At 41.4% G+C, this 14,730-nt stretch overlaps 1 protein-coding gene across 1 annotated transcript; it reads left to right on the forward strand.

Moving 5' to 3' along the window:
- The first annotated feature begins 14 nt into the window (after nt 1–14).
- On the forward strand, nt 15–575 carry LOC109921854 (achaete-scute homolog 4-like). Its single transcript, XM_048607867.1, has one exon. The coding sequence runs from the start codon at nt 15–17 to the stop codon at nt 573–575; it is 561 nt and encodes a 186-aa protein (XP_048463824.1).
- The last annotated feature ends 14,155 nt before the right edge of the window (nt 576–14,730 follow it).

Raw genomic sequence — 14,730 nt, forward strand, 5'->3', positions numbered from 1 at the left:
CATTGGAATTTGAAATGGATGACAATCAACGAGGATCAACACTGGAAAGAATTCCTTACCCAAGACCCATCGGAGTGCCCATGGCGAGGGTACATGAGTGCCTTGGGATGCCTTTTGCAGAAGGTTTGCCATTATCTTTTCCTGTTGATCCTGCATACCTGGATGGTACATATCGTGAAGGATATGTCAGCAGGTTGTCTTATCTACCTTTCCACAGCCACTTGGGGATCTATGATTATTCCTTTGAGCCAGCTTTTATCAGAAAACGCAATGAAAGGGAACGGCAGAGGGTGCGTTACGTTAATGAAGGCTATGCACGACTCAGAGAGCATCTCCCTGATGATTTTGCAGACAAAAGACTGAGCAAAGTAGAGACCTTAAGGGCTGCGATCAACTACATAAAACACCTTCAGGAGTTACTGAACCCTTCAGAGATTAAAGAGAGAAGGTCTCTATCTCCAAGAGCTGTGGAGGTCCACAAGCTTCCTTGCCCTGATCCACGGAGAGGTGGTAATAGTGATGGAGAATCCAAATCCTCTTCACCCTTCAGTGAACTTGGTGAGCTAAGCAGCTAACCGACATATTTGATGTAATAAATGCAATCTATTTAACAAGCAGTCATCTATTGTCTTTGCAAAATACTGTTTGCCCGACCTTTTTTAGGATGAACTGTAATCTGTTCCATCATGCAGAAATGGTCATGCAGCAATTCATATCTATATGAACCATAAATGCTTTCTCATTAAGCCAATCCATCTCCAAGGGTTGGCAGGTAAACAGATGGAAACAAGAAGTAAGAAGGCAGAATGTACAAAATTTACAGAAGTCACACAATAAATATAAAATTCACAAAAGGTAACATAGTGAAGGTAATTTTGGACAAATCCTTGCTATTCAAACAATGGAGGATGCTTTAGAGTTTGTCCACATTGACATTTTCATTTCGAGCTTCAATTATTTGTCTCACTCAAAGCAAAATCTATATACAAAGGAAGCTGCAGAGGAGGGAGAAGACACAGCAGAAACTTTGTTGGTGACTGAGATCTGGATCAACACTTTTTCACAAAGCCACATATATCCAAGTAATTCAAGAGTATTGTGTAGAGTGGAAATAAAACTTGAGGAAAAAATATGATTTTTTTTCATTTGTATAAAATGAATCAGTGTGTGCTTCAAACAAACACTTGTATTTTTCTAGTACTGATACCAGAACAAAATATTACAGAAGCATAATAAAACAAAATATACCACCAAACCACATAAGAAGATATTAGGTCAGATGAAAAACAAAAGACTGTTGAAGGAGACGTGTTTAAAGAGAATCTTAAAGGAAGAAAGTGAAGCAGAGATTGATTAGATAACTGCAGGTGCCAACAATGGTAAAGAAATTAAATTTGGGATGCTAATGAGACCGGGATTAGATGAGTGCAAATTTCTTGGATAGTTGCGGGCCGGAGGAGAAGGGTGGAGCCAAAGAGGGATTTGAAAACAAAGGTGAAAATTTTAAAGTCATGAAACAAACACAGAGAATGCTGGAGAAACACAGCATGTCTGGCAGCATTTATGGAGAGAGAAACAGAGTTAATGTTTCGAGCACGGTATGAAGCTTCTTCATTTCTGAAGCACAAGAATGTCAGGTGAACAGGACTTGGTGCAAATTAAGGCACAGTCAGCAGATTCTCAGGGTTAATTATGATACCAAAAACATAATCCAAAGTTGGCAATTGGGGTTTTGGTGTGCGGAAATTAGCTGTGAAATTACTCAATGCCCCACATAGCTTTTCTCTGGGAGGTTTGACATTGTTCCGACATAATCAAGCACTTACCTGTACAGGGTTGAGACTCCCATCAAATTAAGCCCCGAAAAGGGCAGAAATCCTATCTCCATTGCTTTCAGGCCTTTACCAGAGATTGTCTCTGGATCCCTGGAGACACGTGTGCTGCCTGGGTGGGGCAGAGGGAGGGGCAAAGTGAGGATGTCTAGGGGAAGATGGTGTACAAAGCAAGGGCAGGTGCTGGTTTCGGGACCATCCTCTCCTGTTGCTGGGGATCCTTAATCGAATGTAGAATGCCTGACAATGAGGGACCCACTAGATAGCAGACAAATCTAACAGAACTTGCTGTATAATTTTCCTGCATGGTGAGTTGTCTGTCCACCAGCGTTCGAATACTAGCAAAAGCAGGATGAGGCCTTTAAGTGACTTTTTAAGAGTTTTAATTGGCCAATGGGCTGGATGACGACCCTGCACCATTCCCACTTGAAACTTAAATGAGTGAGTCAGGACAGCAGCAGGATATTCATCTTCTCAAATCCTGCCCTGTACCTTCCAATGCCAAACCTCCAGATTTGTCTCTGGAGAGATATTAAAATTCCTCCCCAAGATCAACAATAGATAGGTCTGATAGATTTCCAACAACTGAAGAGTTAAGAGAAGCTGCACTCATCTAAGCTAAAGGGAAAGTTGTCAGAGTCCTATCAGACCATACAGCTGCTCTCTCATCAGAGAGAGAGAGAGGTGGTGGTGGTTTAACCTGAGGGTCACTATGCCTCAGGCAAGGGGTGAGATTTAGAAGGAGATATCTTCAATGGTAACGTCAGCCGGTGCAGGAATGGAACCCTTGTGTTGGCATTACTCTGCGCTGCAAATCAGCCGTCCAGCCAAGTGAGTTGATTACTCCAAGCAACAATAAATGAGACAAGGTGAGCACACTAGGAAACTAGTTGGATTAGAAACATAGAACATATGAGCTGGAGGAAGCCATTCGGCCCATTGAGCCTGCTCCACCATTCTTCACGTTCATGGCTGATCGTTCAACTCAATAGCCTAATCCTGCTTTCTCTGCATAAACTTTGACCCCATCCGCCCCCTCCAAGTGCTATATCTAGTCGCCTCTTGAATACATTCAATGTTTTGGAATCAACTACTTCCTGTGGTAATGAATTCCACAGGCTCACCATTCTTTGGGTGAAGAAATGTCTCCTCATCTCCATCCTAAATTGTCTACCCTGAATTCTCATACTGTGACCCCTGGTTCTGGACACACCCACCATTGGAAACATCCTCCCTGCATCTACCATGTCCAGTCCTGTTAGAATTTTATAAGTCTCTATGAGATCCCCCCTCATTCGTCTGAACTCAAGCAAAAACAATCCTAACCTAGTCAATCTCTCATAGTTTCAAACACATCCCACTGTGCTTTCAGAAACATACAGACACTATTTATAACATATAAAGATCCAGGCATGCAGTTACACAAACAGACAGCATGTCATGAATATTTGCAGTCTTCAAATATAAAGGTCATCTCTTGTTACTTCACAAGGACATAAGGGAATCAAGTGTCAAACCATGAGCATTTGAACACACAAATTTGGAACAGGAGTAGCTAATCCAGCCTCTTGTGCCTACTATGCCAGTTGTTAAGATTGTGATCCAATTGTGGTCTCTACTTTGATGTCATCCCATTTACCCTCTGACACCCTTACCAGACAATTATTTTACTCAGCCTTAAAGATATTCAATGATCCAATCTCTGCTGCTGTCTAGGGAAGAGAATTCCTTGGCTAACAAACCTCTGAAAGAAACAAAAATCCTCATCTCTGTCTTAAATGGGAAATTCCTCGTTGTTAACCTGTGTCTCCTGGTTCTGGTTGCTCCCACAAGGGGAAATATCATTTCAATATCCTTCCGGTCAAGTCTGCTCAAGGCTTTTATGTTGCAAAAGGATCACCTCTTATTCTCCTACACTCAATTGTTGCACATCCAACTTTTCCCCATAAGGCAGCCCCTTCCTCCAAAGAATCAATTGAGTGAACCTTCTTTGCATTGCTTCTAAAGCAATTAAATCCTTGTATAAATAAAGAGCAAAACTGCAGACTGTGCTCAGATGTGGCCTTGCCAATGCCCTTTAGAATTGTAACAAAACTTCCCTATTTTTGTATTCCATTCCCTTTAACAAGATTCTGTTTGCTTTTCTAATCACTCGCTCCACCTGCTACTAACATTTTGTACCAGAAAGCGCTCTATACTACAGATTTTTGCAACCTCTCTCTATATAAATAATATTCTGCTTTTCTATTCTTCTTGCAAAAGTGGACATGTTCACTTTTTTCCACATTATACTCCACCTGCCTTTTCATTGACAACTCACTCAACCTATCAATATCCCTTTGCACACTCCATACGACTGCTTCATTGTTTACTCTCCTGTCTAAGTTTATGCCATCAGCAAATTTAGTAACCTTATATTTAGTCCCTACATGCAAACCATTGATGTAGCTTGGAAATAATTGTGGGTCAGTGTTGATTCCTGTGGCACTCCACTGGTTACATCTTGACAACATGAAAAAGGCACATTTATCCCTACTCTCAGTTTCTGGCGACCTAACCAATCTTTTATTCATGCTAATATGTTAACTCCTGCATTATGAACTCTTATTCTTTGTAGTATCATTTAGAGTGACACCTTGTCAAATGACTTCTGGAAATCCAGCAGACCACAGGAAGTGTGGTGGAAAGAGATACACTGCATCTACAGGTTCCCTTTCATCCATGTTGTTTGTTAGTTCCTTAAAGAACATTAATACATTAGTCAAACTTTGATTTAGCTTTCAGAAAACCATATTGATCTATGTGATTGCATTCAGATTTTCGAAGTGTCCTTTGAGAACCTCTTAATAACGGATGCCAGAATTTCCCCTTCAACAGATGTTAGGTTAACTGATCTGCAATTGCTTGCTTTCTGTCTGTCTCCTTTATTGAATATGGGATACATTCACTATTTTCCAATCTTACGGAACCTTCAATGGAACTTTGGGAAATTAAAACCAATGCATCTACTATCTCAGCAGCAACTTCTTTTAAGGCCTTAGGATGCAGCCCATTGGATCAAAAGATACATCAGCCTTTAGTTCTAGTAATTTTCTCAGTCCCTTTTCCTGGTGATTGTAATCATTTTAAATTCCTCATTCCCTTTAACTTCCTGATTTACAATTTTTGGGATATTACTTGTGTCTTCCACAGAGAAGACAGACACAAAATATGTGTTCAATACATCCATCATTTTTTTATTTCCCCTTATTGGCCCAGATCTTCCAGAATCAGATACCAGATATGCCCTGAAACCTTTTGGAAATCCTAATGTATTGATGACAAGGGAATTTCTCAGGAAGTTTTAACTTTCAATGGGCAATTATCCTGCATCCAAAACCCTCTGAAAAACTTCCAATTCTGAGCTAAAGATGGAGACTTCAGAGGTCCTGACCTACTTAATTGATATTAGAGTAGAGCAGCTGAAGATATGGATTTTCAGAGTTAAAAGAGAGCCTGCTATTGAAAAAAAGAAGAATTCAAACAACTACTGTATGCAACTTTGAATTACTGGCTGAATAAAAAGGTCTGTGCATTTGTCTACTGTGTTCAAAGAATTAACACCAGTTCTGGCTCCCATGTAGCTGTACTATTCACCAGACCCCTCCAATTCCCCACTGAACCCCTCACTAACTCTTTACTCATACCCTCTGACTCTCCGCATACCCTCTGAATCCCTCCCAATTACTCTCCTGACACTGTCTCTGAACTCAATTGTCTGTTCGGTTCAAGTACCCTGAAGCACACACTCTGACATGACTGAAAACCCCAACTCAGGTATGCTGAGGTTTACTAATTACTGCTGTACTCATTTCATAGCTTTGCCACTGAGCATGGAAAACAAAATCCAATTCTGTCTCCTTTATCTTCCACAACAGCAGGAAATTACAGCTGCAAACTCAACCCGCTTGATCCTGCAAAGTTCTCCTTACTAACATCTAGGACTGTATCAACATTGGGAAAGCTATCTCACAGACCGTTCAAGCAACAGTCAGGCATAGTCATAATCATGGTATCATACCTTACAGTCAATGCCTAAACATCAAGAATAACACCACCATCCTTGGGTAGATCCTGCCTCAATGCCTGGATAAAACCAGCAGAGATGGTGGCACAGTGTTTTACATTTAGGAGGGAGTTGCCGTCAGAGTTTTCAAATTGTCTTTATACCCCAAGAAGTTTCATTGCATCAGGTCAACCATGGTCAAGAAAGCCTTCTGCTGATTACCATGTACTGTCCTCCCTCTGTTGATGAATCAGAACTCCTCCATGTGGAACACCGCTTGGAGGAAGCTCTGAGGATGGCAAGGGTGCAAAATGTACTATGGGTGGAGTACTTCAACATCTATCACCAAGAGTGGATCAACTGCAGAACTACTGGTCGGATCTGTGAGACTGAGTCTGCAGCAGGTGGTGAGGGAATCAACAAGAGAGAAAAATATACTTGACCTCAATCTTACCAATCTGCTGACTGCAGATGCATCTGTTTGTGACAGTATTGGTAAGAGTGACCTTCGCACAGTCCTTGTGGAGTCGCAGTATCAACCGTGGTTTAGTGGAGAGTGCAGGAGGTCTTGCCAGAAGCAGAAGAACTAGGGCTAAGTAAAAATGAGATGTCAACCTCGTGAAGTTACCAAACACGATTACTTGCATGCCAAACATCCAAAGCAGAAAATTGTAGACAGAGTTATGCGATCTCACTGCCAGCGGATCAGATCTGAACTCTACAGACCGTTACATCCAGTCATGAATGGCTGTGGACATTTCAACAACTGACTGGTGGGTGGGAGGGGGGGTGTGGTTTGCGGTAGCGGGACAGGCTCCACAAATGTCCCCGTCCTCAATGATGAGGGAGGCATCAAGGCTGCATTTGACTGACTTTGGCTAAAAGGAACAAAAAGCAGAAACTGCTGGGAATATTCAGGAAGGTCTGGCAGCATCTGTGCAGACAGAAAAAAAAACAAGTTAACTTTTTGAGTCAAAGGGTCACTGGACTTGTAGCATTAGCTCTGTTTTTCTGTCCACAGATGCTGCCATACCTGCTGACTTTCTCCAGCACTTGCTATTTTTTGTTTCAGATCTCCAGTAAACGTACTTTGTTTTACACTAGCATTTGGAGCCCTAGCAAAACTGGAGTCAATGGGAATTAGGGTGAGGAGAGATGCTCTTCATTAGTTGGGATTATAGCTGAAACAAAGGAAGATGGTTGTTGTTGGAGGTCAGTCATCTGAACTCTAGGATATCTCTGCAGGAGTTCCACAGACAGTGTCATCTGTAGTAGTGTCCTAGCCTCAACCATGTTCAACATCTTCATCAATGACCTTCCTTTTCTCATAAGGTCAGAAGTGGGGCAGAAAGCACTTGTATCCAAATGCGGCAAACTGGATAATATCCAGGCTTGGGCTGACAAGTGGCAAGTAATGTTTGGGTCATACAAGTACTGGGCAGTGACCATCTCCTGAGAATCTGAGGTTGTTGACTTGCTTGCTGAGCTGGCTTGTTTTTGTTCAGACATTTTGTCACCATGCTAGGTGACATCATCAGTGGCGCCTCCAATGAAGCGATGTTATTCTACTCTGCTTGGAATTTATACTGTCCGGTCCGTTATGGTGAGTACTGTCATTTCCAGTTTTGATCTGTATGGGTTTATATATGGGGTCCAATTCTATATCTTTGTTGATTGAAGTATGGGTGGAGAACCATGCCTCTAGGAATTCCCATGTGTGTCTATGTTTGGCTTGGGCTACTTTGGTTCTTAATACTTTAAAGGGAGAATCTAACAATCTCCCCTTAATAATCATTGTCATTGTTATTGCTGAATTTCCCTTCTATCAACCTCCTGAGGTTACCATTGACCAAAAACTGAAATGGACTAGCCATATAAATCCTTTGGTTATAACAGCAGGTCAGAGGCTAGGAAGCCTGGAGTCAGTAATTCACCTCCTGACTTTCCAAAGTCTGACAACCATCTACAAGGCAGAAGTCAAGAGTGTGATGGAATAGTCCCTACTTGCCTGAATAAGTGCAGCTCAAAAAACACTCAAAAAGCTTGATACCATCCAGGACAAAGCAGTCAGCTCCTACCTCCATTCTTACCACTCCCACCACCAAGGATGTACAGTAGCAGGACTATGTACTATCTATAAGATGCACTGTAGAAATTCACCAAGGTTCCTTTGCTAACACCTTCCAAATCCATGATCTCTACCATCTAGAAGGATAAGGGCAGCAGATACATGGGAACAGCACAACCTGTAAGTTCCCGTCCACGCTACTCACCATCCTGACTTGGAAATATATGGCTGTTCCTTCAGTGTCAGTTCAAAATCCTGAACTCCCTCTCCAATAACATTGTGGGTCTATCTACAGCACATGGGCTGCAGTGGTTCAAGACGACAGCTCACCACTACCGTCTTAAGGGCAATTAGGGATTTGTGGTACAGACAGTAAAGCCTACATCCTCAAATGAATAACAAAAGTGATTATGGCAAGTCAGCCAGCACACTAAGGGACATTGCATTCCTCCATACAATCATAAACACTTCTTCTATGCAATGAGTGTCAGCCATGGTTCATTTGGTAAGACTCTTAACTCTCAGCCACAGGGCACTAGGTTCAGGCCCTTTTTGTCTGCAAAACTCACAGCAGACACTCTAACATAGCACTGAGAGGGCATTGCACTGTTGGAAGATTCTTCAGGTGGATATAACAAATCCCATGGCAATATGATCCAGACAATCAGGGGAGTTATCCCAAGTATTCTCACCAATGTTTATTTCTTAATCAACATCACAGTAAGAATATCATCTGGTCATTACTATCACTGTCATTTTGGCTGTTTGCGGTGTGCAAATTGTCTGCTGTGTTTCCTACATTACAACAATGAATTGCAGATCAAAAATATTTCATTTTCTATAAGGTGTTTGGGATGTCAGGTTGTGGTTAAAGTTGCTATATGAACATAAGACCTGCTTTCATCATAACATCAACAGTAAAGATATTAATTTTTGTTAACTATCTAAAAATATCATAAATCAACATGGTTATTTATGTTGAGGAATTACCACCATGCAAGTAAAAATACCTACAGATGCTGTACCTTTAAAATAATTTTATCTGCTTACTGAATGAAGCAATCACCCCTATGCTTCCACCACACGCATGAGATTAGAGATAGACCAGCACTAGATCATATCTTCAACTTCCTGCACACATTTTATGCTAACTGACAGAGTGAGCTCATCAACTGAATACTTGGAGATTTGACAGAGCATTAGGAGTATCTTGGATTCTACATGAAATGAAGTTGGCTTGTTCTCAGCCTGATTCATAGTTGATGTGAAACTGCAGCACAAATTAGAAATAAAGGGACTAGAGTTTGACCAGATTAAGTCAAGGTCTGTTAGTGTGGTACACAAAGGATAGTGAATGCTGTCACCCTCAGACCTCCAGTTCTTTAAAATGATAATTAATATTAATAATTTTAAAATTATAGTTTCCATTCCGTACCAAGTTTATGGTGAAGTATGTAACACCAAAGTGGGATGTTGTTGTAAAATGAAATTTTTCACTTTTTCATTGAGGAGTAATAATGAGACAGCATGAGCTGGATCAGGATCAAATCTCCTCCATTATTAAACACCGTCCTTGCAAATACAGCAAAGCTGAGGGTCACTGCACAAAACTACGGTGAAAGAATTTCTAGGAAGAGGAACATTCAGGCCAAACAACATTGCTGTGTGATAAATGGCCGTATCTTTCAGAAGTCATTCTACAATTCTTCCATATAAGGATTTAAATCTTCAGGAGAGTGGGGAAATTGACAAGAAAAATATAATATGACTAAAATGAACCTATGTTCAATTTCATAGGAAGTATTTCCCACATTTGGAAACAAACGAATTTGCAATTTTTTGCAGATAATATACCTTTTAGAGTGTCATATCTTGACACTGTTGTTTCTGATGATGCTTGATTCTCTCAAGTTTCAATTAATGGAAATGCTTGACAAGCCTCAACCATCTGCTTAGCAGCTCAACTTTAAAGGATAGCACCTGCTTCGGGTAATCAACATGAAACACTTATACAATAACTTGTAATTATGATTTCACCAGATCCTTTGATCATACAAGAAGAACTGTTCATAGGGACAGAGGCAATAGTTATTATCTGGACATCCAATTTAAGGGACTGAATGGATTGTATTTAGAAATGAGCTACAGCCTGAACACTGGACCTCAACTTGGGCTGGGCCTTTGAATAATAACTTTCTGCCAAGAAAGTTGCACAAGACTTTCATCTGAAGCAAGAAGATGCAGGAAGGTTCCTTCAAATTAGACTCCTGATGAACATTACCAAACTACAATCACCTCTACTTGTTCTTCGTCTTCTGCCCTGCTCTTAAGGGACATGGTTAATAAGTTGCAGATGACACCAAAATAGTGGTATAGTTAATAATGAAGGTTATCTAAGATTACAATGGGATCTTGATCAACTGGGCCAATGATTGAGGAGTGGAAGATGTAGTTTAATTTGGATAAATGTAAGGTATTGCATTTTGGTAAAACAAACAAGGGCAGGTCTTACAAATTAATGGTAGGGCCCTGGGTGGTTGAACAGAGAGACCGAGGGGTTCAGATACATAGTTCTTTCAAAGTTGTGTCACAGGTAGGCCGGGTGGTTAAGAAGGCGTTTAGCATGTTTGCCTTCATTGCTGAGACCATTAAGTATAGGAGTTGGGACGTCATGTTGAGGTTGCACATGGCGTTGGTGTGGCCACTTTTGGAATACTGTGTACAGTTCTGGTCACCCTGCTATAGCAAGGATATTATTAAATTGGAGAGGATTCCAAAAAGAATCCCCAGGATATCGCCGGGACTGGAGGGCTTGAATTATAAGGAGATGCTGGACAGGCTGGAGTTTAGGAGGTTGAGGGTGACCTTACAGAGGCTTATAAAATCATGAGGGGCATAGATAAGGTAAATAGCAAAGGTCTTTTCCCTAGGGTGGGGCAAGTTCAAAACTAGAGAGCATATTTTAAGGTAAGAGAAGAAAGATTTAAAAGGGACCTGATGGGCAACTGCTTCACAGAGCTGGTGGAGGGTGCAGGTAAAAGCCTTGCTGGCATAGCCTCTGAGGGTGGAGGGTCTTCCTCCTCAGAGGTGGAAGTGGAGCCAATGTCACGAGCAACTTTGGAAAGTGCCCCACTACTCCCAGAGTGGTCACAAAAATTAATGATTTGATCAAAGTCGTACATTGACTTGCCTGATGGACTCAGGTTAACAGGACAGGATTCTATACTGAATAAGAATGACTACTTATTACAAATTAATCAGTTCCAACCATAGGAACGCAAAATATGAATTATCAACATATAAATGAAACCCTAAACCCCTCTTAAACACCTACAACACACACAGACACAAAAGCAAACAAACACAGTTGTTACGGGTGGAAGAAAAAGTGCTGGGGCACCACAGTTCAAAATCACTGGTGCACAGAATCTGAAGAGGTGACCTTCTTGCTTCCCAAAACCTTCTGTTCTCAACTCTTCTTATTTCCACATTCTTTCAAAACTTTGCAGAAGACACAGGGTTGTTTGCATATTAATTGTAAACTCTTTCAGTTATTGATTAGGACAACAGCTTACAACAACTATCGGGAGACAGAATCTCGTTATCTCCTGAGATTTGGTTACTTTACTGTAGAAAGAGAGAGAGAGAGAGACATTGTATTTTTTGCAGTCTGGAGGCTTCTCCTCCTTTATTGTAAGCACACAAGATGTTCACCTGCCCAGGAACCTATCAGAGAGTTGTTGTCATGTTGACTTCTGACATCCATAACTGATCCCAATTGTACAAAACAATCAGCAATCTGTCGCGTGAAATTCACTCTACACACATACAGTGTGTATGTCCTGTGGCACCTTAGATATTTTATCTCAACCGCTTAAGAAAATCAACCATGTAAACACAACTCACAATGAGTTCCAGTAAATTGTTTTTGTAAGTGCAGCAACTCCATCTTCATCCTTGGTTTACAGCCATGACCTTTCTCCTTTAGGTCTACAGTCCAAAATAAAGAAAAATAAAAAAGATGCAGTATTTTCACTAAGGATCTTTGGCACTTGTCTTTCCGGGGGGAGGTTTGCTGGGTGCTGCTGGTACGTTCATAAAAGAAGACAAGCAATTAATTATGTAAGGAGAATAATAGCTTGTGCTTGTTGAAAATGAATTAGCACTGGTGGTGATAGGAGACCAGCACAATACAACACAATGAAGCTTACTGGTGAGAAACATTGGCGAAATATTTGTGAGAACAAGGTGCAGTGGCAAAGTCACAGTGAGCGGTGGCTTTGTAAATGTGAAGTAGTAGGGAGAAGATGATTGCACTTACCTTTGTGATGCATGGAAGATCTTCTTCTTCCTGTACTGCAGTGCATTGCGTTTCACCCAGGATGGGCCTGGTCGTGTGGCTTCCTTTGCCAGTCAGCAGGATATAGCACTGCCCTCCTCTACATCATTCCATCTGCCAGCACATACAGGTCTCTCTTTGCAACCTGAGGAGTTAACCTCCCAACTCCTCTCTCTCCAGGCTGTTTTCCTTGGGTCTATCAGTGCAGAACCATACTGTGAAAGATAGTTCCTCGTTTGCAGAGTCTGAAGTATTTTGGAGCTGGAGTTTAAATATGGTGCCAGTGAATGGAATCCCTGACAATCCTGGTAGTGATCAGCATGTCCACCATCCCTGCTGCCTGATTGCATGAGAGAGGCTCCATAGAGGCCGGATACATAGTTGATGAGGTGAGCAGTGGAAGAGTACGTAAGACAAGTTGTGCTGAGTCATAGCAGACTGGACACTGTGGACCTCACACAAACAAACACTTTGCCCGAAAATGGGAACATTTTGCCAGTTACTGTATTAACCTGGAAATCATACTGTATAAGGCTGCTGGATAAGTTCCATGTCTGATGTCAATACCTGATGAGCTAATGCAGGCAACAACTAGATGCCCTGTCTGCAGCCCAGATCATCTGGTCTCCAGAGACCATCAACTTTTTAGGTGCCATCTCAAGCTGAGTCAGGATGTGAGCAACTTTGGTGCCCTGCCAGACACTCACCTCAGCACGTTCGAGTACCACAACCACAGGGATTGCAGCAGTTTTAGGTCAAAGCCCACCAGTCATTAGAGATGATAAAACCTGCAGCCTTATAAGCATCATTGCCATCATGAAAATAAATATATTTTCTCCAATACCAAGCAGCTTAACTCTACCTCTGCACTGTTGCCTGCCTCCATACTTTCTCTCCCCTTCTGATGATGAAACCATGATCTACACTTTCACAATCTCACAGCTTGACTTGTTCAATGTAAGGCATTCCTGGCCAGTCTCCCACCCTGCACCCTTTGAAAGTATACAATACATTCGAACCTTTAGCTGCCTGTATTCTATTTTGCACAGCCCTGCACACCAATTTCCCATCTCTAGCTAGCTAACAGTCACTTTATATTTTCATATCTACCACCACCAATTCTCCTCATAATATTAGTCATGGCTTTCAGAACCACTTTCTAATAAAGTGCAGCAAGTCCTACCAGCAATTCTCCCAGACACCTCAAAGTATAAGCTGTGTATTACTAGATTTGACTTTACTATTAAGGTAGATATCTACTGACTTCAGCCTAGACAGTTTGATTTCCTACTCATATTAACCCACTGATACTTCCCAGCTTCTTTTCACTAAGGAACAGGTTTGGTTCCATTTGTCAGTGAATAACCAGGATTTAGTCTCCTTATAAAATGTAAGAAGGGATCCCTTGCAAAGGGATATACTAGCACTGGAGGGGTACAGAGGAGATTCACTCGGTTGATTCCAGAGTTGAGAGGGTTGGATTATGAGAAGAGACTGAGTAGGCTGGGATTATACTCGTTGAAATTCAGAAGAATGAGGGGAGATCTTATAGAAACATATAAGATTATGAAGGGAATAGATAAAGTGGAGGCAGGGAGGTTGTTTCCACTAGCAGGTGAAACTAGGACTAGAGGGCATAGCCTCAAAATAAAGAGAAGCAGATGTAGGACTGAGGTCAGGAGGAACTTCTTCACCCAAAGGGTTGTGAATCTGTGGAATTCCCTGCCCAGTGAAGCGGTTGAAGCTACCTCGCTGAATGTGTTTAAGGCAAGGCTAGATAAATTTTTGAACAATAAAGGAATTAAGGGTTATAGTGTGCGGGTGGGTAAGTGGAGCAGAGTCTCAAAGATCAGCCATGATCTTATTAAATGGCGGGGCAGGCTCGAGGGGCCGGATGGCCTACTCCTGCTCCTAGTTCTTATGTAATAGGTTCAATTCTTAGACATGACCCTCAGTTAGAGCTTCCAGCAGAATTCCTAAAGTGTAACCAGTCTACCATTTCTTAGTGTTTCCTCAAAATCCTTGGCTGAGAGTTTTCACAATTTATGTGATTATTTGTACAGCCACAACTTGTGCTTCGTGCTTTTTAATCAGGCTTGTAATCTTGATTACAAGATTACAAGAGCCACACATCTTTGAATATCAGTGAGAGAGCTGGAAACATTAAGCAGCTTACATCAAAGTACTTTCTTTAAACCTGTAAGAGGCTTTGATTACAACTCCAGACTTTATTTTGAAATGTTACTAAAACCTTCAGAAGAAGTCAAAACACAGGATAGAGACTGAACTCCAGAAGTGGGTGGGGCTGTAGTCCTACATTAATTTTTGGGAAACCTTTGGGAAAGATTATTTGCATCAAAACTGCACACAAATGTAGCAGTCAGAATAAATATGAATGGGTAATTCATTAGAATCAAAAGTTGTCTGTAATTAGTATGAAACAAAG

The sequence above is a fragment of the Rhincodon typus genome, chromosome 18 (assembly GCF_021869965.1).
Source record: "Rhincodon typus isolate 14 chromosome 18, sRhiTyp1.1, whole genome shotgun sequence".
NCBI lineage: Eukaryota > Metazoa > Chordata > Chondrichthyes > Orectolobiformes > Rhincodontidae > Rhincodon > Rhincodon typus.